The sequence below is a fragment of the Hesperophylax consimilis genome, chromosome 21 (genome assembly GCF_061612785.1).
Source record: "Hesperophylax consimilis isolate HC1 chromosome 21, BYU_Hcon_1.0, whole genome shotgun sequence".
NCBI classification, from domain to species: domain Eukaryota; kingdom Metazoa; phylum Arthropoda; class Insecta; order Trichoptera; family Limnephilidae; genus Hesperophylax; species Hesperophylax consimilis.
The window spans coordinates 10,794,301-10,813,000 of record NC_142856.1 but is presented as its reverse complement, the minus strand read 5'-3'; the positions used below and the strand labels follow the sequence as shown (position 1 = coordinate 10,813,000).

At 38.6% G+C, this 18,700-nt stretch overlaps 1 protein-coding gene across 4 annotated transcripts in view; it reads right to left on the bottom strand.

Annotated features, from left to right (window-relative positions):
* Positions 1-1,760: 1,760 nt before the first annotated feature.
* Positions 1,761-18,700, bottom strand: part of Hipk (Homeodomain interacting protein kinase) — a 177,567-nt gene continuing 160,627 nt past the window's right edge. For 2 of the 4 annotated variants that reach the window (XM_089644645.1, XM_089644646.1), the window contains exons 10-21: positions 17,554-17,790; positions 16,291-16,391; positions 13,863-14,006; positions 13,003-13,077; positions 12,802-12,921; positions 10,655-10,893; positions 9,268-9,647; positions 7,612-7,962; positions 4,462-4,545; positions 3,762-3,829; positions 2,520-2,651; positions 1,761-2,010 (exon numbers count right to left, since the gene is read on the bottom strand). In XM_089644645.1, the coding sequence (XP_089500771.1) occupies positions 1,830-2,010; positions 2,520-2,651; positions 3,762-3,829; positions 4,462-4,545; positions 7,612-7,962; positions 9,268-9,647; positions 10,655-10,893; positions 12,802-12,921; positions 13,003-13,077; positions 13,863-14,006; positions 16,291-16,391; positions 17,554-17,790 (2,112 nt within the window). In that variant the 3' untranslated portion in view covers positions 1,761-1,829. The remainder of the gene's footprint in view (positions 2,011-2,519; positions 2,652-3,761; positions 3,830-4,461; positions 4,546-7,611; positions 7,963-9,267; positions 9,648-10,654; positions 10,894-12,801; positions 12,922-13,002; positions 13,078-13,862; positions 14,007-16,290; positions 16,392-17,553; positions 17,791-18,700) is intronic. The other 2 variants (XM_089644647.1, XM_089644648.1) reach the window with 2 other exon arrangements.

Here is an 18,700-nt window from a genome sequence, read left to right as displayed (position 1 = left end):
TATACAAAAAATTTGACACCACTTCTGGGATTAGTAAACTTGGAATAAAACTTACTGTTCATTATGAAGAACATAAAATATACAAGAAAATGCCTATCTTTGGTTTGCATTTTAAAAATTAAATTAAAAACATTAGCAATTAATTATTTCAAGTTTGCAAGAAGCAGTTACATTGTGGCTTGCCATGATTAAATAAAATTGAAACAATTACTTTGTTTAAAACCAAAATATTTATGTAAACCGTCTACTGTTTACTGTTTAACGTCTACTGTTTACCGTCTTCGTCAAGACAAATGCAAAATGCTTTTGCCAAACTGACAATTTAAAATGAAATATATATACAACAAAGTACATCATTATGTATTTGTGTAATTAAATCTACATAATTATTTGACTATCTGTGATGGTGCGACGCACAAGCTAGGCAATGCTCTAACATTCAAAATTAAAAGGAATTTCATTAAAATAAACAAACAAAACGCCAAAACAAAATATACAATGATCATAATATGAAAAATGAGCTAATTTATTGAATATTATGAATAAAGAGACAAACATGTTCAGTTTGCAGAAATGCATACATAAATCATTAACTTATAAACTTTGTAGAATAATAAGAGTTTACCAAAAGGTTTAGTGGTAATTTCACAATGTACAACGTAATAATAATAATATTAACAATCTCAACTACGGCATCTTCCTCTGCCAACGAGCGAATTGTTCCCCCGAGCCTCGGATATATATACTAAATATCCTCTGCAGAAAAATCATAATAACGTTACTTTTATTTAAATATTTTTTAACTTTCGCGCACAATCTCCCGTCACGGTGTTTAAAGTGTTAATTAAAAAGCATTCTTCAAACAACTATCCTTTTTCTTGTTACATTTTCTTTACACTTTCTTTTTTCTTTTCACTATGTCGTCATATGGAGAAGTTCCATCACCGTAAGTTCTCTTTTCTTATTCGTCCGTGATTTACGAAATATACAAAATAATACCGATTTTACACAAAATAAGTAGAAACTTTAAGTAGATCAAACCAGGAGAATTCTCGCCCAATATGCACTTGCTAAATTTGTACAATGTCTAGTCACGGAAAAAAATTATAGTCAAGTTTATTGTTTCTTTCGTTTCTTTGAAGTGCGAGGGGAGCTTCAAGGTGGTCCGTAATTCACTTCTAGTATTGCACTGGCCGATTTCAGTTTTCTACATCGGCTTCTTGCCAGCATGTGTCAAGACTCTCCTCACCATGTTGATGAAACTTTCATTACGAAGGACACAGTCAATGTTATCTCACATTACGTAGGACACAATCAAAGTTATCTCCCATTACGAAGGACACCAAGTTATCTCCTGATGCGAAGGACACGGCTGATGTTATCTTACGTTACGTAGAGTACAGTAACCTCCCATTATGAAGAACACTATCAAAATTATCTTCCTTTACGAAAGACGCGGTCGAAGTTATCTCACGTTACTGAGGACACAGTTAAAGTAATCTCTCATTACGAAGGACACAGTCAATGTTATCTCCCTTTACAAAGGACACCATCAAAGTTATCTCACGTTAGCGAGGACACAGTTAAAGTAATCTCTCATTACGAAGGACACGGTCAATGTTATCTCTCATTAGGAGGACACCAAGTAATCTCCTGTCGTGAAAGACGAGGTCGATGTACTCCGGCTCGGGTAGCCGGCTGACTCAATCCATACGTCATTTCCCTGTGTAAGTTACGGCAAGACGACTGACTGCAGAGCTAGACTGAATGACTGCTAGACTGTGTGTCTACAGGCCGTCCAGTCGGCAGAGGAAGGCGCGCGCCGGCCGTCAGTCGGTGAACCAGAGCTGGGGTGGCGGCTGGTAGTGCGCAGGCGGCGAGGCATACGCGGCCAGTGGGTGGTGGTGGTGTGGGTGGGGCGGAGCGGCGCCCCCATGGTGCGGCGGCGGGGGCAAGTGCGCCGGCGGAGGGGCGCGAGCCTGGTGCGCTGGCGGTGGCACAGCTCCACCACTGGACAACACAACAACATGAGAAAATATAAGTCATCTTCAAGCTCACAACATGAATAAGGTTTTTCTGTATGTCTCTCACATCGGGGCGGATGATACTCTTCATATTGCCCTGGTGGGAAAGATCACCATCAGAATTAAATTGTTTTTTGAAATTACTTTATCTATGTTTAGGGATCAGCCATGCACTTTCCAACTTTCTCTTTTCGCCCATCTCTTTCCTCTTCCCACTTCCTTTAACCTCACAACAAATTTAGTAGGCCATAGTCCCATTAGATCCAAGCAGTTTGGACTGCCACTCTTCTTGTCCCATTTATATTATAAAATATGCAAATACTTTTAACCGATAAATTTTTGTAACATGATAAAAGAATAGGTTAGGTTAGGTTGTTTTTGTGATATTTTTCTTTACTGTTCTGTTGTTTCAACTATTCTTTTTTGTTATGTAAATGTAACATTTACAGAAGTGGGCTATGCTATGATACAAGTGTTTAAAATAAGTTTTGTTACCCATGATGATAATGGTAGGAGGGTGGCACCACTCCCACGTACAAGGGGGCTCGGTGGGGTACGGGGGCTGGGGCGTAGCCCGGGGACACTCCCCCCGCGGGGCTGCCCACTACTCCACCAGTGCCTCCAGTCCTGGAACAAGGAAGATGTGTTATACATCGGACTAAAAAATAAATAAATTCCTGCAGCAGAAGACTAAAAAACCACCAATTCATTACAATTAATAAAAAAAAAATTGTTTGTACTGTTAGCACCGTATACGAATATTGATATCACAGACGTTTGGTTAGTTGATCCACCGCCGGAGTCATTGCTCTCGCATCTGTCGGCCAAGAAGAAAACTATCAACACTGTAGTTTGCTATCCGCCGCAAGAGGTGGTGCTCTCGCCTCTGTGGTCAAGGTAAACTATTCATCACCCGCAGAGAGCGGGCATTCCAACGGATTCAAATAAAAATAAAAACATAACATTACTGATTATTGTCATTTGCGTTATTGTCGACTTAATATATTTTATTATAAATATTCGGTGTTTTAAATATCATATAAAAAAATATTTCAAACTTTGTGTGTGTTCATTGTTTTCAGAAAGCAGGTCACTCTATCCGCACTTGAATTCAAATACAGTTTTTTAGCAACGTGCTGAAAATACAAAAGGTTATCGAGCATGAGATTCTAATATAATCTGGCCCTTAAACTTGAAAAAGATTACCTCATGTTAACTAAACTGTTAAGAAAGAATTCAGACTGAAACTCATCCATATACACTTGAGTGATTGCTTGTATATATATACATTTACCATATTTTTGTTATTTGTTTTTGGGGTGTTATGCCGTGTTGCACTAACTCCTTTTTTTTAGCCAACATTTCGGACAACGTTGACTAAAGAAGGAGTTAGCGCAACACGGCATAACACCCCAAAAACAAATAACAAAAATACTTTTGGCTGTGAAAATCTTAAATCATATTTACCATATTATTTAAATAATATCATTCCTCAAATTATTCATACGGAAACATATAAACTGCTTACTGTGGTTTAAAGCCAATGAATCCACCTATATTTAGCATATTTTTAGGTTCTATAAAAACCTTGTACATTATGACAAACGATTGCTCAAAACGTTTTTGCAAACTTGCCATAATGATCCAAAAAATTGCGGGAAGTGAATATAACGATAAGTGATAGATTGCTAAACGTGTCGGAATATTGAGATTATTATTATTACAAAGATAAGTTACCTATAGGAGGGGGCCCAGCCGGTCTTGAGGTGTGCGGCGGGAGGCTGATAATCCCGCATGCTGCTCATCTGCAAACAGAGATAATAAATCATCAGTGAGAGCAACAACAGTTAGGACGGGTTCATGGTAACCTGACAGAAAAGTGACAAAGTAGAATGTGATAAAAGACTGGGTCAGGTGAGGTTTATATATTTATTTATTTAAGCCCTTAGGGATTTTCAAAAAACGCGACTTAAAAAATTACATTAGTGCGTTAAAATTATGTAACATAACAATAATAGAAATAGCAACAATAATATATTGAAGCTCAGTGTTGATACTTGTTTAGAGTAAATAGCAAAACACAACATTAAAAGAAAAAGCTGGGTATAAATATGGTCAATATTAACATAAAAAAGTAACAATTTACAAAAGTTACGAGTTAATTTTATAAAATAATATTATGGAAACAAAATATTAGAAATTTCCAAATTTAAATTTTAGTTTGGAATAATTGAAAATATCAATGGAACTGAATTAGTTCCAAGCCTATGAAACCTTTGGACTGGGGAATTAATAAAATAGTTTGTTTTATATGAATAAACAAAGAACAACTCAGGAAAATGTTCTGTTGGTCTGTTCTGTTTTATCATGGAACTGGAGTTGGTATAATGGATGGTATGATGGATGTTACGGTGGGTGGATATGGTAGGATGCTTACACTGTCCCTCTTGGTGTGGTGCATGGGCGCATAGTGTGCGCACTGGTAGTCTTGCTGGCCGGAAGAGCGCACCGACTGCGAACTCTGCAACGAGAGGCTCAGTCAGTTACACTCATACACACTGATGGTCTCCCATTTACCCATTACCTAAGAGAACTCGCCTGCTTCATAGATAATAGAAACAGAGGGAGATATGCATGGAAGCATGCTGACTGTGGCAGAGCTAATTTGATAGTCTCTCTTTGTTTATATTATTTATGAACTTTTTTTGGAGCCCATTAAATGAAACTGTATTAATCTCTTCTCCAGTGTTAACTATCAAATCTAGAATAAAATAAAATAAAATCATCTTTAATTTTATTTTTTTTTAATATTAAATCCCCACCTTCCTCTTCTTCACCTCCCCATTCCCTTCAGCCTGACAACATAACCAAATTTGGGATACCATAGTCTCACTGGCTCCAGACGGTTGGGAGCAGTTGGGTAAATATATTTTTTAACTTATTTTTAGAGTTTAGGGATGTGGGTTCTGTGTACATCATGCATTATTGGACCAATATTTTCTTCAAAAAACATCAACGCTAAAATAACAAAGGTCTCATTAATATATGAAAAAATTCTTACCAGTGATAAGTGTTTTTCAATGAAAATTTTTATTTATTTGTAGCAAAACAGCATCGGTCAAAATCTTTCAAAATCGGATGTAGGTATTGTGTTCATTCAAGTTGAATTGTGTAAAAATGGAAAGTGTTCGATAGCTAACGAAACATTTGTGAAGATTTATGGAGCTTGACACCTTTTTGATATTGTTCGATAAAAGGTAAAAAGCGGAAGTAAAAATAAATTTTTGAATTGGTGACGCCGTCATGCGTGAAGATGTTAAAGAATGACAAGAGTGCAAACAAGATTAATTTACGTAAAGTTTCTCGGTATGAATGTGAAACACCGTGTACACACACAAAGAATAAGTATGTTTGAGATTAGTCATCGAACCACGGAAGTGGATATAGTCATGCTCTGTGTTGATGTACTGCGGATGCGGACTTCATACAGATAAGAATTTATTATTACATTTTTCTTTTTGATTATTTGTTTGTTTTATTTAATTTTCAATAAATTCGTGTGTGCAGTCGTCAATCAAATAGACTGAATTATTTAAATTTTTTTGGTTGATTAATTTATAAAAATGGAGGAAGACGAAAATTGTCCTACTGACCCCGAGTCCATATTTAATATTGCAGATGGCCATGCATCTGATGCTAGTCATGTTTCTACAACACTCCCTTCCAGAAAACGAAGACCATCGCTTTGTCTTGATGTACCACCCAAAATGAAATCTCTTTCTCAATCCAATGAAACCTCAAACTCTAAGGGAATTCGTAAGGATCCCATAATACCAGAAACTAAAAGTACTGAACTAACTTATTCCTTGTCCTCTTCCGCTCCATTAATTGTTAATGTCCAAAGAACTGAACAAGGGATAATCATTTTCTTTTGCTCCGCAGCGTACCAAAGATATTCCAGAAGAACTTATTATAGGTTTTTCTGATAAGATTGCCCCTCCTTCAGTTTCTAGATGTAAAGAAATGCCCTCTTTTATTTCATATCCATCTCATTCTAACTGGCTCCTCTTTATCCAGCTCCGTAATATTCTTCGATCCTTACTGTGCACTGACTCTCTAAGTGCAGTATTAAAAATTTCCTCTAATATCGTTCGTTGTTATTTGTAATATTAAAAACATCCTCAATTTAAGTTTGAGACAATATTGGTTTGGGTGCCTGGCCATCTAGGAATTGAGGGTAACGAGAAAGCTGATTCTCTAGCTAAACTTGGAACAGTCTCTGGTTCTATTCCTTTAGATTTTAGAATTCCTATCTATGACGTCTTCTCTATTCTTAAATCCAACATGTATCGTTCCTGGGAAGAAAATTGGACAGATATGAACACTCGAACTGGATCTTTCTATGCTGGAATAAAAAATCATATTCCAAGTAAACCCTGTTTCCACGGCAAAAAAACAAAACAAAAAGATTTACTTCCTGTATCTCGAGAATGAGAATTGGCCATTGTTCTATTGTAGCTTATTTGTTTAAAATTCGGGTACTCGAATGTTCATTCTGCCAATGAGGTGTGAAGGTAGAGACTCTTGACCATGTCTTCTCTGAAAGGCATGTATCGTTTACTTATTAAAATCACCCACCAGTCTCCCCTTAGTATTCCGTATTTGCTGTCCCTCAAAAACTCTCGCTTATATTCAATTTTATATAAGTTTATAGATTTGAATGACTGGTATACAGAGATGTGCAAAATGGGTACCCAAAACCATTTGAAATGCAAAATGGAAATGGGTCAAAACTTTTCCATTTGAAAATGCAAAATGCAAAATGGTTTTTAGAAAAGCATTTCAAATGCAAAATGCATTGAAAATGCAAAATGGTTTCTCAGGTCAAACAATCAAAATAATTAGAGTTTTGAAACAATTTTGTCATTTAATAATGGACATCAATTTAGAACAAACATATTACATGATGGTAAATCCAAAAACACCACGACTACAGATTATGAAACCACAAAAAATTTGCGCAGGACTAATGTTGCCAACGTAAAAACATAGAAACTGCTATCTAACATTTAATATTACAGCGTCATGGCCCCATGTTCAGTGTTTGAATCAGTATTTTTTGTAATGGTATCACTCAATTGCCAGGGCTCCTACCAGGGAGCAACTTGACAAATGTAAATTATCTCTCGTAGCGAGGTTGAGGACCGACTGATATTTGGGGCTTATGAAAAAAAGATGAGAGGAGATAGTAGGAAGAATGTTGCAAAAAGCATTTAAAATGGAAAATGCATTGAGAAAAGCATTTAAAATGCAAAATGCAAAATGGTTTTTAGAAAAGCATTTAAAATGCAAAATGGAAAATACCCATTTTGCATTTTGCATTTCCATTTGAAATGGATTTATTTGAAATAAAGCACATCTCTGCTGGTATATGATATGTCTTGTCCTCTTATAGACAATCCACAATAGTTTAAGCATATATCTTAACTCTAACGCCACAAAGCACTCTTTTTAGGGTGAATTGCCTAATACAAAAAAAAAGTATGGGAGTCGAGATAAAACATTAGACTCGATGTCGAAATCTCACCTGTGGCGTAATCACATAGTCGTTTGAAGGTGGCTCCTGCTTGGCTTGACACTCGGACTGCGCCATGGCGAGAAGCCGCTTCTTCTGGTGCTGCTGCTGGAGCGGCTGTTGCTGAATCTGCTGCTGCGGTTGCGCCTGCTGTGAGGATCCACCACCATTGTGGCTGCTGTTGCCGCCGCCACTGTTGTTGTTGACTTGCTGGCTGTTGCCGCCACCGTTGTTACTGTGGTTGCCGTGGCCGTTGCTGTTGTTGCTAGCATTACTGTGGCTGCTATTATTGCCAGAGCCGGACTGGGGGGCCGCTGAAGAATGGCTGCAAGACACCTGGCCGCACGGTTCATGCTTTATCGTCTGGGAGATGAATAATAGATTTAAAATTTATGGATATAATATCGTCGCCGTTCAGGAAAAAGTCACCAACCCACACACACTGAAAAACTGTAACTAAATTTAAATGTTAAAGAATTCTCAAATTGAGGCCGGAACCTTTGGTTACAGTGGTTTACATTTTTATTATTCTGTGGTTAACTTCTTTATTTCAATATAAAGCTTGGTGTTTTCTCTTTAGACCTAGTACATATTTCTAACTATGACGGTATGGGAGACAACGATTTCTATGAGATTTATTTAACGCCCAGAGGGCTTTTACATGTAGGTGGTACAATTTTAATGACAGACAGTTTTTTAACATTATCATTACATAAACTTTAAAACTGTATTATAATGATTATAATCTGGATAAAATATTTAAGCTTTTAAATTTACAGTATCTCAAAAATGTGTGTCGTGGTTTGGTAATTTTCAATGTGTAAATATTAATTTAACTAAAAATTATTAGGTAACACCATAGACACCCAAATTGATAGACTTGCCCTGTCGTGAAATCAGGATATTTACGAACATGTTATTATAGTTAGCAAAAGAACTAGAAATAAGGTTTAAAATAAGACATAACACATAACATTACATATTAACATTCATACTTATTAAATTTTAGAATATACTTACCAAAAGTATCAAAATGTTTTTTTTCACGGCAACATTACATTTTTCAATCAAAAATAACAGGCTAAAAATTGTTCCAGAATAATAACAATTAAATCTGTTTCTTTGTTGTGGATTACTCTAACTGAATTAATCTTTAGAACCGCACAGATTACACATTTAGAGCTAATATTGTACAAATAAATAAAAACACATGGCGCTCCAAAAACAGAAATTTGTCTGACAGCTGCTAACAAAACTACATTTTGACACTTTATTTTTAATTCCGGGACTTAAAATAAATTTTATTAAAAAGAGAATTGCCCTTATACTCCTGAGAAAATTCAAATATATTTTTAGTTTTTGCTGCAGAACAAAAATTAATTTTGACAAGCATATATAAAATCTTTTCTAGAGACTACATTCATGAAATAAAAAGTAGCAACTACAGTGTTATTTGCGCAAGCGATTCTGATTTGGTCCTCTATACAGTTTTCATAGCATAAAGGATAAAACTGCATTGCAAAAATATTCCAGCATGGATGATATTAGAGCACTCACATTTGAGCGAGTTTCGAGCATGGTCATAAAAATGTTACTCAGATGTGAGCGAAAACCAGCTGACTGGTTAAATAAGAAAAAATATATTTCTAGACTGTTCAAAATTCTTACCTGTGAAGTGTGATGATGGTAGTGATTCTGCTGATGTGACTGCTGGTGGTGTTGAAGATTCCCCTGCTGTTGCTGAGGCTGAGCCTGCTGTTGCTGCTGTTGTTGCTGATGCTGTTGCTGCTGATGTTGCTGATGCTGTTGCTGCTGATGCTGTTGCTGCTGATGCTGCTGCTGCTGTTGCTGCTGTTGTTGTTGCTGATGCTGTTGCTGCTGCTGCTGCTGCTGCTGCTGCTGCTGCAGTTGTTGCTGCTGCTGTTGCTGGTGCTGATGCTGATGCTGTTGCTGCTGGTGGTGGTGCAACGGAGCGGGCTTGGAGCGAGGCGAAGCTTGTTCCACGGGACCATTGGCCATGCAGTTTCCTCCGCTGCATTCACTGCCGGCTATATGTACATTACGAATAGCATTATTGTTTTTAGAAGATTTATAGCATTATATGATGATTTACAGGTTATTCCAATATTAATTGAACTGAGGCCACTTCTGGCTACATGTAAAAATACCTAATAGCTGTGCCCCTAACTCTACTAGCCGAAATCCATCTCGAACACGCCTAACAAAAAAATGGTATTCACAACTCTCAACATGAACAGGGCTCATCTGTTCACTTTGTGAGCTTACTTATGTATCTTTTATCCAATATCTCGATCTTGTTAAATGTAATTTATAATGCACCGAGTCCAGAAACTCACGGAAAACTGATGAATCTCACACATTTTGAGTTGATTTCGTGATATTAATTTTGTTTGATTTGAGCTTTCATTTAGTAAGAGTAATTTGAGCCAGCAGTTAACAGGCTAGGGGGTTAATATCAGCTGTTTAATGTCGTTTAAAATATGTAGATGTTAGTCTTACAATAACGATTATTACCTCAGACGCCATATTAGCAACACACTATTAATATCATTATTAAACTCTTCTGGATGGAAGGAGAGAGGCTACTCCAAATACCTCTCACTCCAGAAGAGCTGTGGGGAATCAGCCGACTTGAGAAATGCCCATCTCGTGCACCACCCCACTGAGTGACAGTCTGGTTTCTCACTGCCTTGTAAACTCTGAGACGGTCCTCCCACAGCCGCTATACCCATGATGCACAGGTGGTGCAGAGCAGACCACCGAGCATGTGGTCAACAAATGTCCGCTGCATTCATTCCCCGGTGAGATGGATGAGGTCCACAAGACGATACTTGAGGCCCTAGACTGGCTCACTAACCTAGATGTTCCCCTCTGATCTCCCACCATATGAAAGACCAAGACCATTCATGACTCCAGAGCGGCCAGAACTCTCCCAGTATTATTGCGTCAATGAAAGACATGAAGCATTCTTGAGTATTTTCTGCCATCCAGATTTTTTCATCATGAGGTACACCAGCATGAGTGTGGAACTAACCTTGCTGCGGCAGAGGCTTGGCCTTAACTGTGGCCTCATCTTCTGAATCGGAGATGGTGATGACGGAGAAGGTGGGCGAGGGGGTGTCGTCGTGAATGGTGATGGTCTGCTGCTGGCCCTGGAGAAGGGGAGCGGGGGGGGCTCCTGCGGCTGCCAGCAGAGGGGCCGGCGGGGCACCGTGCTGTGGCCTGGAGCACCCTCCATCCCAGCCAGACACCGACGGGGGCTTTCTGCCAGATCTGGAAATATAAAATGTGCTTAATATAAAAAATTAATACTAACCAGCAGGTACAATTTGCAAGGAAAACTTCAAGTTCTCTTTGAATATTATTGTCGCATGCCTCCAAGCTAGGGAGGGGGGGGCAGCTTAAATTTTTTAAAGAGCTCACAGGGAAGAAACAAAGAAGTAGTCACAACCAACTACATAGAAATATTTACATACAAGCTTACGTGTACCCGAAGAACAGGGCCGTTTTAAGTGAAGGGACCCAAAATATTATTTTGCATTGAAAAGGTCAAATATATATATATAGATATATACTACATAGATACAGAAAAAAAAAATACGAAAAGAATTGCGAATACCGCATATTAGTCCCAATTCCTCAATGATTTCGGAGCGCTGTGGAACTATGACATGGGGTGGAAAATAACTTTCTTCCTTTGAGGTTGGTATGCGGTGTGGATAAAGGTAGTGGAATAAGAATTATTATATTCATAAACAGATTCAAAAATCACCGCAGGCGAAATTTTTTCTATGGTGTTCTCAATAGGGGTAGGTATGTGATGTGGGTGAAGGGAATGGAATATTAATCATAACTTTCACAGATACACGGAAATATGTGATATAGGTATGTGATGTGGGTGAAGGGAATGGAATATTAATCATAACTTTCACAGATACACGGAAATATGTGATATAGGTATGTGATGTGGGTGAAGGGAATGGAATATTAATCATAACTTTCACAGATACACGGAAATAGCGCCTAGGCGAAAATTTTTGTCGGTCGAAGCGCACACCAATAAACGGTGGTAATTTTTATTTTTCGGAGAGTCATAACCCCAACAATATTTAGACGAAAATTAGTAAAAATATGAGTCATCATAGATGCCAAACTGAGCTGGAAAAACCAGGTGGAATCTGTGGGCAGAAAGGCATGTTCGCTAATGTGGGCAACTAGGCGGATCTGCAGCAGAACGTGGGGACTCAATCCTAAAATGATGCAATGGCTGTACACAGCCGTTGTAAAACCAAGGATCATGCATGCAGCCCTGGTGGAGGAGAACAACACTGAAAACAGTGATGGTCACACTCAATCACACACCGGGACTCGCATGCAGAGGAATTACGGGAGCTATGCGAACCACTCCAATACTAGCCATGGGAGTGCTCCTGAACCTACCCCCACTAAACCTAGAAATAGAGGGGGCGGCGATGGCGGCAGCCTACAGGCTACAATGCAAAGGTCAATGGAGAGGTGAGCTGCCCAAAAACAGTCATACAGAGATTGGAACAAGACTGATGGCAATTAGCCCGACAAACAAGCCGAATACTTCTTCAGACGGCAGTTTGGGGTGATCTACCCCACAAGGGAGGAATGGGACACAGTTCCAGGTCCTACCTCCAAATAGGAACTAATCTGGTTCACAGATGGGTCCAAGATGGAGGAGGGAACAGGGGCCGGAGTCTGTCTGCAGGGATCCAAGAGGGAACTCAGTATACCTCTAGGAACACACTGTACTGTGTTTCAAGCTGAGATGGAAGCCATCTTGGCCTGCGCACAGGAGAATATACATATCGGGTACAGGAATAAGAACATAAGCATATGTTCTGATAGCCAGGCGGCCCTAATGGCACTGGGAAGTAACCGATGGGACTCCAAACTGGTGATGGAATGGAAATAATCCTAATCTGGGTACCAAAGACATAAAGGTATTGAGGGCAACGAGCGGGCTGACGAACTAGCAAGGAAATGGGAGATAGCACAAAGGGTCTATGGCCTAAGCGCTCACGGGAACTACGGGTAACCCGTCTCCGCCCTTTAAAAAAAAAATAAAGTAAAAATATGTAACAAACTTATAATCTATTGAGAAATGAGTGTTTTATTATTATATAGTCCTTGTTTGCTAGGAATGTTCCTTACGGGGCTTGTTCTGGCCAGTGACTGTTGTGATGATTGTTTCGCCTGTTGGGCGGGGTGCCTTCCTTCACGCGCTTCTTCACCGGGCTCAGCTGAGTGGTCTCCTTCTTGTCCGCACCCACCCTGGAAAGAAACAAGAATTAGCGCTAGCCCACACACCGGTTATTGGTTTACTATTTGATAGAACCTGTGTTAGCCACTTGCCAGTTCATCTGGAGCACTGCCTGCTCTGGCGGCGCCTGTTCATACAGTTCATCGCGTGCACTGCACGTCGGTAATCTTTGTAACACAAAGAAAATACAGTTATTCAATTGCACCATATCGCTGGGATTGACAAACATGTTATGACAGCCACAGAAAATAGGATTCGAAATTCAATGAATAAATAAATAAAAATACAGGCAGTGTTTACTTTTTTCTAGTCTTAGATCTCATTTAGGTACACAGTTTCCCACTAAGATTCCTTATTAACTCGACTCAAGCTTTGCCATGTTTTAGTTAGTGTTGAACAAGTAGGCCTTTGAAAGGGACCTTGAGGTATACCAAATGTGTCTTTTAAAAAGAGACAATTGAACCACAGTCAGTTATTACTGGCTTCAGGGAAATATAACCCATCGGTAACTGCATTGTTAAGGAATCATGTTGGACTTTAATAATAAATTAGTTACAAAAAGAAGTCTAAAAAACTTATATCAAAGTATAAATTTGTCCATAAGGCGTTGTAAATATTTGTATTTTTTTGAAATTTTAGTATTGTTTGTCAGGTCGATAGGTCAGGTAAAGAATAACATCTGACGTAAACTTGACATGGCACATGTTGGAACGCAATGGGTTAATACAAATTACTGAAGTTATACAGATATGTTTACAAAAAAAATTGTAAATTACACAAAATTTTATCAATTCTTTAACATAACCCTTATAATTCCCATCTTTACTGGTCTGTGGCCACATTGTACATTTGTCAAGATCTGTATTGTGAATATGGGGACATGCACCAAACATTTGCAGGTTAATGCTTTCACCGCATGACTAGAGGAATGGTGGCATGTGTAGTGGTGTACCTGTAGTGGTGCTGGTGCTGCGAGGGGTGCTGCGGGTGGTGCTGTTGCGGGTGGTGCTGCTGCTGTTGCGGGTGGTGCTGTTGTTGCTGCTGCTGGTGGTGAGGCAGCTGCTGTGGAGGCGGCTGCTGGTGTACCTTGCTGGACCTGAAAAAACACCAACTTTAATACAGGTCTCTTATGGAATTAACTATCCAAAACGTTAACTCAAAACATTAATTGAGTAGAAACCATTGTAATATTTTAAAGGTCCCAAAGACCTAGATGGGTTTTCTACACTGAAAGAATGTCAAATGATAAGACAGCGAAGGTAAGGACCAAGTGGGTAGCCCAATGGAAATTAGAGTTAAACCAAGGAAGAGCCGGAAGAAGAATGAAGCAGGAGAGGAAGATCCATTCATATACGAATACATTGATCCAGCAGTCTAATACAGTAGAACCCCGTTAATTCGAACCCCGATAATTCAAAAAAACATGTAATTCGAAATTTTCGCCAAAAAAATATCCACAGAAATTTTTTTTCATACAAAATCGTTTTTTAATTCGAAATTTATTTTTGTCCGCGCACGAAATTTTTTTTTGTGTAATTCGAAAAAATTCGATTTATGCGAAAATAAATCATAAAATTTTGTAAATCTGAATCTAAAAGACAGCCGTGGCGGTAAAACGACGAAAAAAGTTTTTTTTACGTATTTTGTAAATCTGAATCAATTTACACTAGAATGTCGTATTTTTTCCAATTTATTTCGAATATCCGAGTTTAAAGGGCCGAGAAAATACGTTTTACATGGAAATATGTCGTAGTTTTATGAATTTACATCAAATATCTGATTTTAAAGGGTCGGCCACGATGAAACTCGGCCCACGAAATTTCGATTTAAGCGTAAATATATCGCATTTTTACGAATTTATTTAGAATATTTGAATGTCAAATGGCCCGCTGCGATGGAAATCGGCAGCGAAATCTCGATTTACGCGGAAATATACCGTATTTTTTAAGAATTTATTTCGAATATCTGAATTTAAAGGGCCGGCCGTGATGGAAATCGGCGGTGAAATCTCGATTTACGCAGAAATATATCGCATTTTTACGAATTTATTTTGAATATCTGAATTTAAAGGGCCGGCCGCGACGGTAATCGCCCATGAAAATAAAGGAATAATTCAGAATAATTAATTAATAATTAAATTACTCCTAACTACAGCGCCCTTGAGGTGATTTTGCACAAAAACGGCGCTATACAAGTCATCCAATTATTATTATTATTTATTACCCGGATTTAAAGGGGCGACCACAGACATAGGAATTAATAGACGAGAAGATAATGGCGAGGGGTAAAATCAACTGTTGAAGAACGAAGGGAGTAAGGCTGACTGTGATTCGTCAATAAATCAATCTGACAGTAAATAGGCATCTCGCATTATAATATCACCATTTACTTCTTAAAAGTAAAATCTGCTTTTGAATGAATAGACATTTTTACATGGGAGCGCAAATTACTCGCCACGTTATGAACAAATTTGCTAAGTCCAAATTCGGCAAAAAAATTCGGTTCTATTTTCAGAGTCGAATATTTCGTTTAAGTATTTAGTTAAGACACTTTTATAAATGTTCATAATTTACTTCCCAGCAACCAACCAGCTTTGTGTTTCGCGTCCAGACGTTTCTCGATGTGATAGTATATGTTTCTAAAACTGATCTATATTATACGATGTGAATATGCTTAAAATAAAGTAAAATAATGCTTATATATGGAATGTAATACGACAATTGGGTTTATTCTCTTTTTCAAATCTATTTTTACAAGTTTTCATAGTACAAGTCAACATTTTGCCGTGTTATTTCGTAAAATGAACCGAAGATGCCTCGACCATAGTTCGCACAAGAATGATGACGTCACGTTTTCAAATTTCACTTGAGGCCATACGCGAGCACAACCGGCTCCAATGGAACCGGTATGGGGAGTGGGGATAATACGCTTTTAATCACTTAGGGCAGGTCTACTAATATTCATATGTCTATTGGGGCGACCAAGAAACTCGATTTTCGGCGTCTTTTTAAAAACAATTTATTCTTAAAATTTCGAATTACGTGGGAATTCGTTCATTCGAAAATTGATTTCTGATGTCACGTGGATTTCGAATTAACAAGGTTCTACTGTATATACATCAGCTTCACCAGAGCAGTTAAGAAGCATTAAAGATGGCTTGTTTGACCCAACCAAAATGCCAATATTCCCAATATTTTAATTCTTAGATGCATAAAGGATGATGTGTTCTTGTTCTTGCTCTTCAATGAATTACATATCAACATAATATATACGCATCTCAATGTTTGCATGTCTTATTTAATGAAATATTGAATAATGTAGAGGACCTTGAAGAATGCCAAATATGGATTTCAAAAATAAATACTTGGGTTATGTCTTACCTCTTAGGTTGAGCATGATGGTGGTGTTGGGTTGGCCAGGAGGCATGCTCCAGGGCTCCATAAACTTCTCCAACTTCTACACCAAACACAGGACGGCCATCCTAAAAGAATATCAAACAATGTATTAATGCAAATCCCCGGAATGCGACAATCAAAGTGCTCATAGATGATCCAAGCCCCAAGCAAGCCAGGCAAATAGTCAGTATAGATAGAAAATCGCTAAAGAAACTAGAAGGACTAATTAACAGGAGACTACCACCTCAGGATACACATGCAGCTTTTGGGGGGTGGAAAATACCAATTGCTGCACCTTGGAAAAAGCCTCAAATTTGTGGAAGTCATGTTGTGAAATCAGGAGATATCTCTAATTAACCATTCATAACCCTGGTGAACATAATTAAAATGACCGGGTTGCTTAGCTGCCAAAGGAATAAGATGAAGCATTAGAGGTAGAATGGGCCTCTGACTCAATAATAATAAATATACAGTAATATAATAATACAATAAGTAAAAGATTATATTATAGTAACACGGAAATAATAATAAGTTCACACATATACGCAACAAAAAAGCAATAGCAGCATAAGATAATAGTTATGAGGAAAAGCATTTAAATCTGGCAGAATAGAGGGTGAAACGATCAGATGTATGTGATCTTATTAATGATATCCCTTATCCCTGGTGTACTCCATCAAGTGCAGTTTGTATGCGGAATGTTTGTGTGTGGAATGGCTTTGCGTAGAATGGTGATGTGTAAAGTGGCTGTCTGTGAAATGGCTCGGTGTCGAATGGTTGTGTTTGATTTATGTAAAATGGTGGTGAGTGGAATGGCTGTCTGTGAAAGGGCTTTGTAGTTGTGTGTGGAATGGTTGGGTGTGGAATGGCTTTGCGTAGAATGGTTGTGTGGAATGGTGATGTGTAAAGTGGCTGTCTGTGAAATGGCTCGGTGTCGAATGGTTATGTTTATGTAAAATGGTGGTGAGTGGAATGGCTGTCTGTGAAAGGACTTTGTAGTTGTGTGTGGGATGGTTGTGTGTGGAAGGGCTGTGGGGAATGGTGGTGTGTGGAATGGCTGACTGTGAAATATCTTGTGGTCTGTGAAATGTGTAGAATGGTGATGTGTGAAAGGCGGTGCGTAAAATGGCTTTATGTGGGATGGCGGTATTTGGAATGGCTGTTTGTGGAATGGTGGTGTGTAGAGTGGCTGTGAGGAAAGGTTGTGTGGAATGGTAATGATGGTGCGGTGTGGTGTGTGTGTGTTACCTGCACTGGCAGGATAGCCGTGGAGTCCACAGCGATGAGCGAGGCTCTCGGGGGCCAATCGGGCTCCAGCTGCAGGTGGTGCGGGGGTGCAGGGTGCGGGGGCGGGGCGGGCAGGCCGGGGGGCGCCGGCGGGGCCCTCCAGCCTAGCACCACGCCCCGCCCGCCCGCCTCTACCACCGACACGGGCACGTAGCCCGCACCGCCGCCCAGCGCTCCGCCCGGAGACGCACCCATGCTCTACACACAACACACTCGTCAGTACCAGATACTATACTGGACAGTCCTTTACGTCTGCACACAACGCACAACCAACTGCATTGGGTGAGAACACTTTAACGTTTTTCTGAATGAATAAATTTATGCTGTGCCGTGTAATGCCGTGTCGGGGCGTTAAGAATCTATAATTAATATAATTTAAAATACAAATAGAGTCTTGACAACCTACAGAGCGACCTGTCTAGTCCTTAAAACGGTTCGGGAAAGTGGTGGGTGAAAAATATGTGTAATCTTACTTCAAAATATGATAAGTTGCAAAACATACATTTATTAGGATAACAGAATGAAACTTTCAATTATCTGTTTCACTGGTTTGACAGACTATTTCTATATGTATTGATAAAAATATCATGTTAATAAAATATTCAGGAGCGATGCTGAAATCTGAGTATTTATGTTATTGTTGTAATGTAATGTGTGTAATAAACAGTGTTAATCTCAAGTGACCTTCAAGGTAAGTAAAGCTATTTGTGTATAACTTAGTTATCATAATTTTTTAACGTTACAGGTGTCCCTAAATTTAATTTACTGATACTGTTGACTTTCAATTACCCGACAGATGGTGTTAAAATATTACCCATTAAATGGGTTTACCGGTAAATCCAAATACATACGTAAAAAAAAACTCCATATGACCCTATGAGATAGGTTGAATAGACAAAAAATACATAACTCTACCATTTGACATGATGGCAGACACAAACTGCAGAAGTTTTATTTAAATGTACCTTATTATTATTGTCTTTCAAACATTCCGGTTAAGCCGAATCCAATAAATTGTAAGTCTGCTCTGGAATTACTAAACCTAAGGGATTTAACTACAAGACGCACAGTGAGTGACTTAGTTTGCCTTTTCAATATATCAAATGGC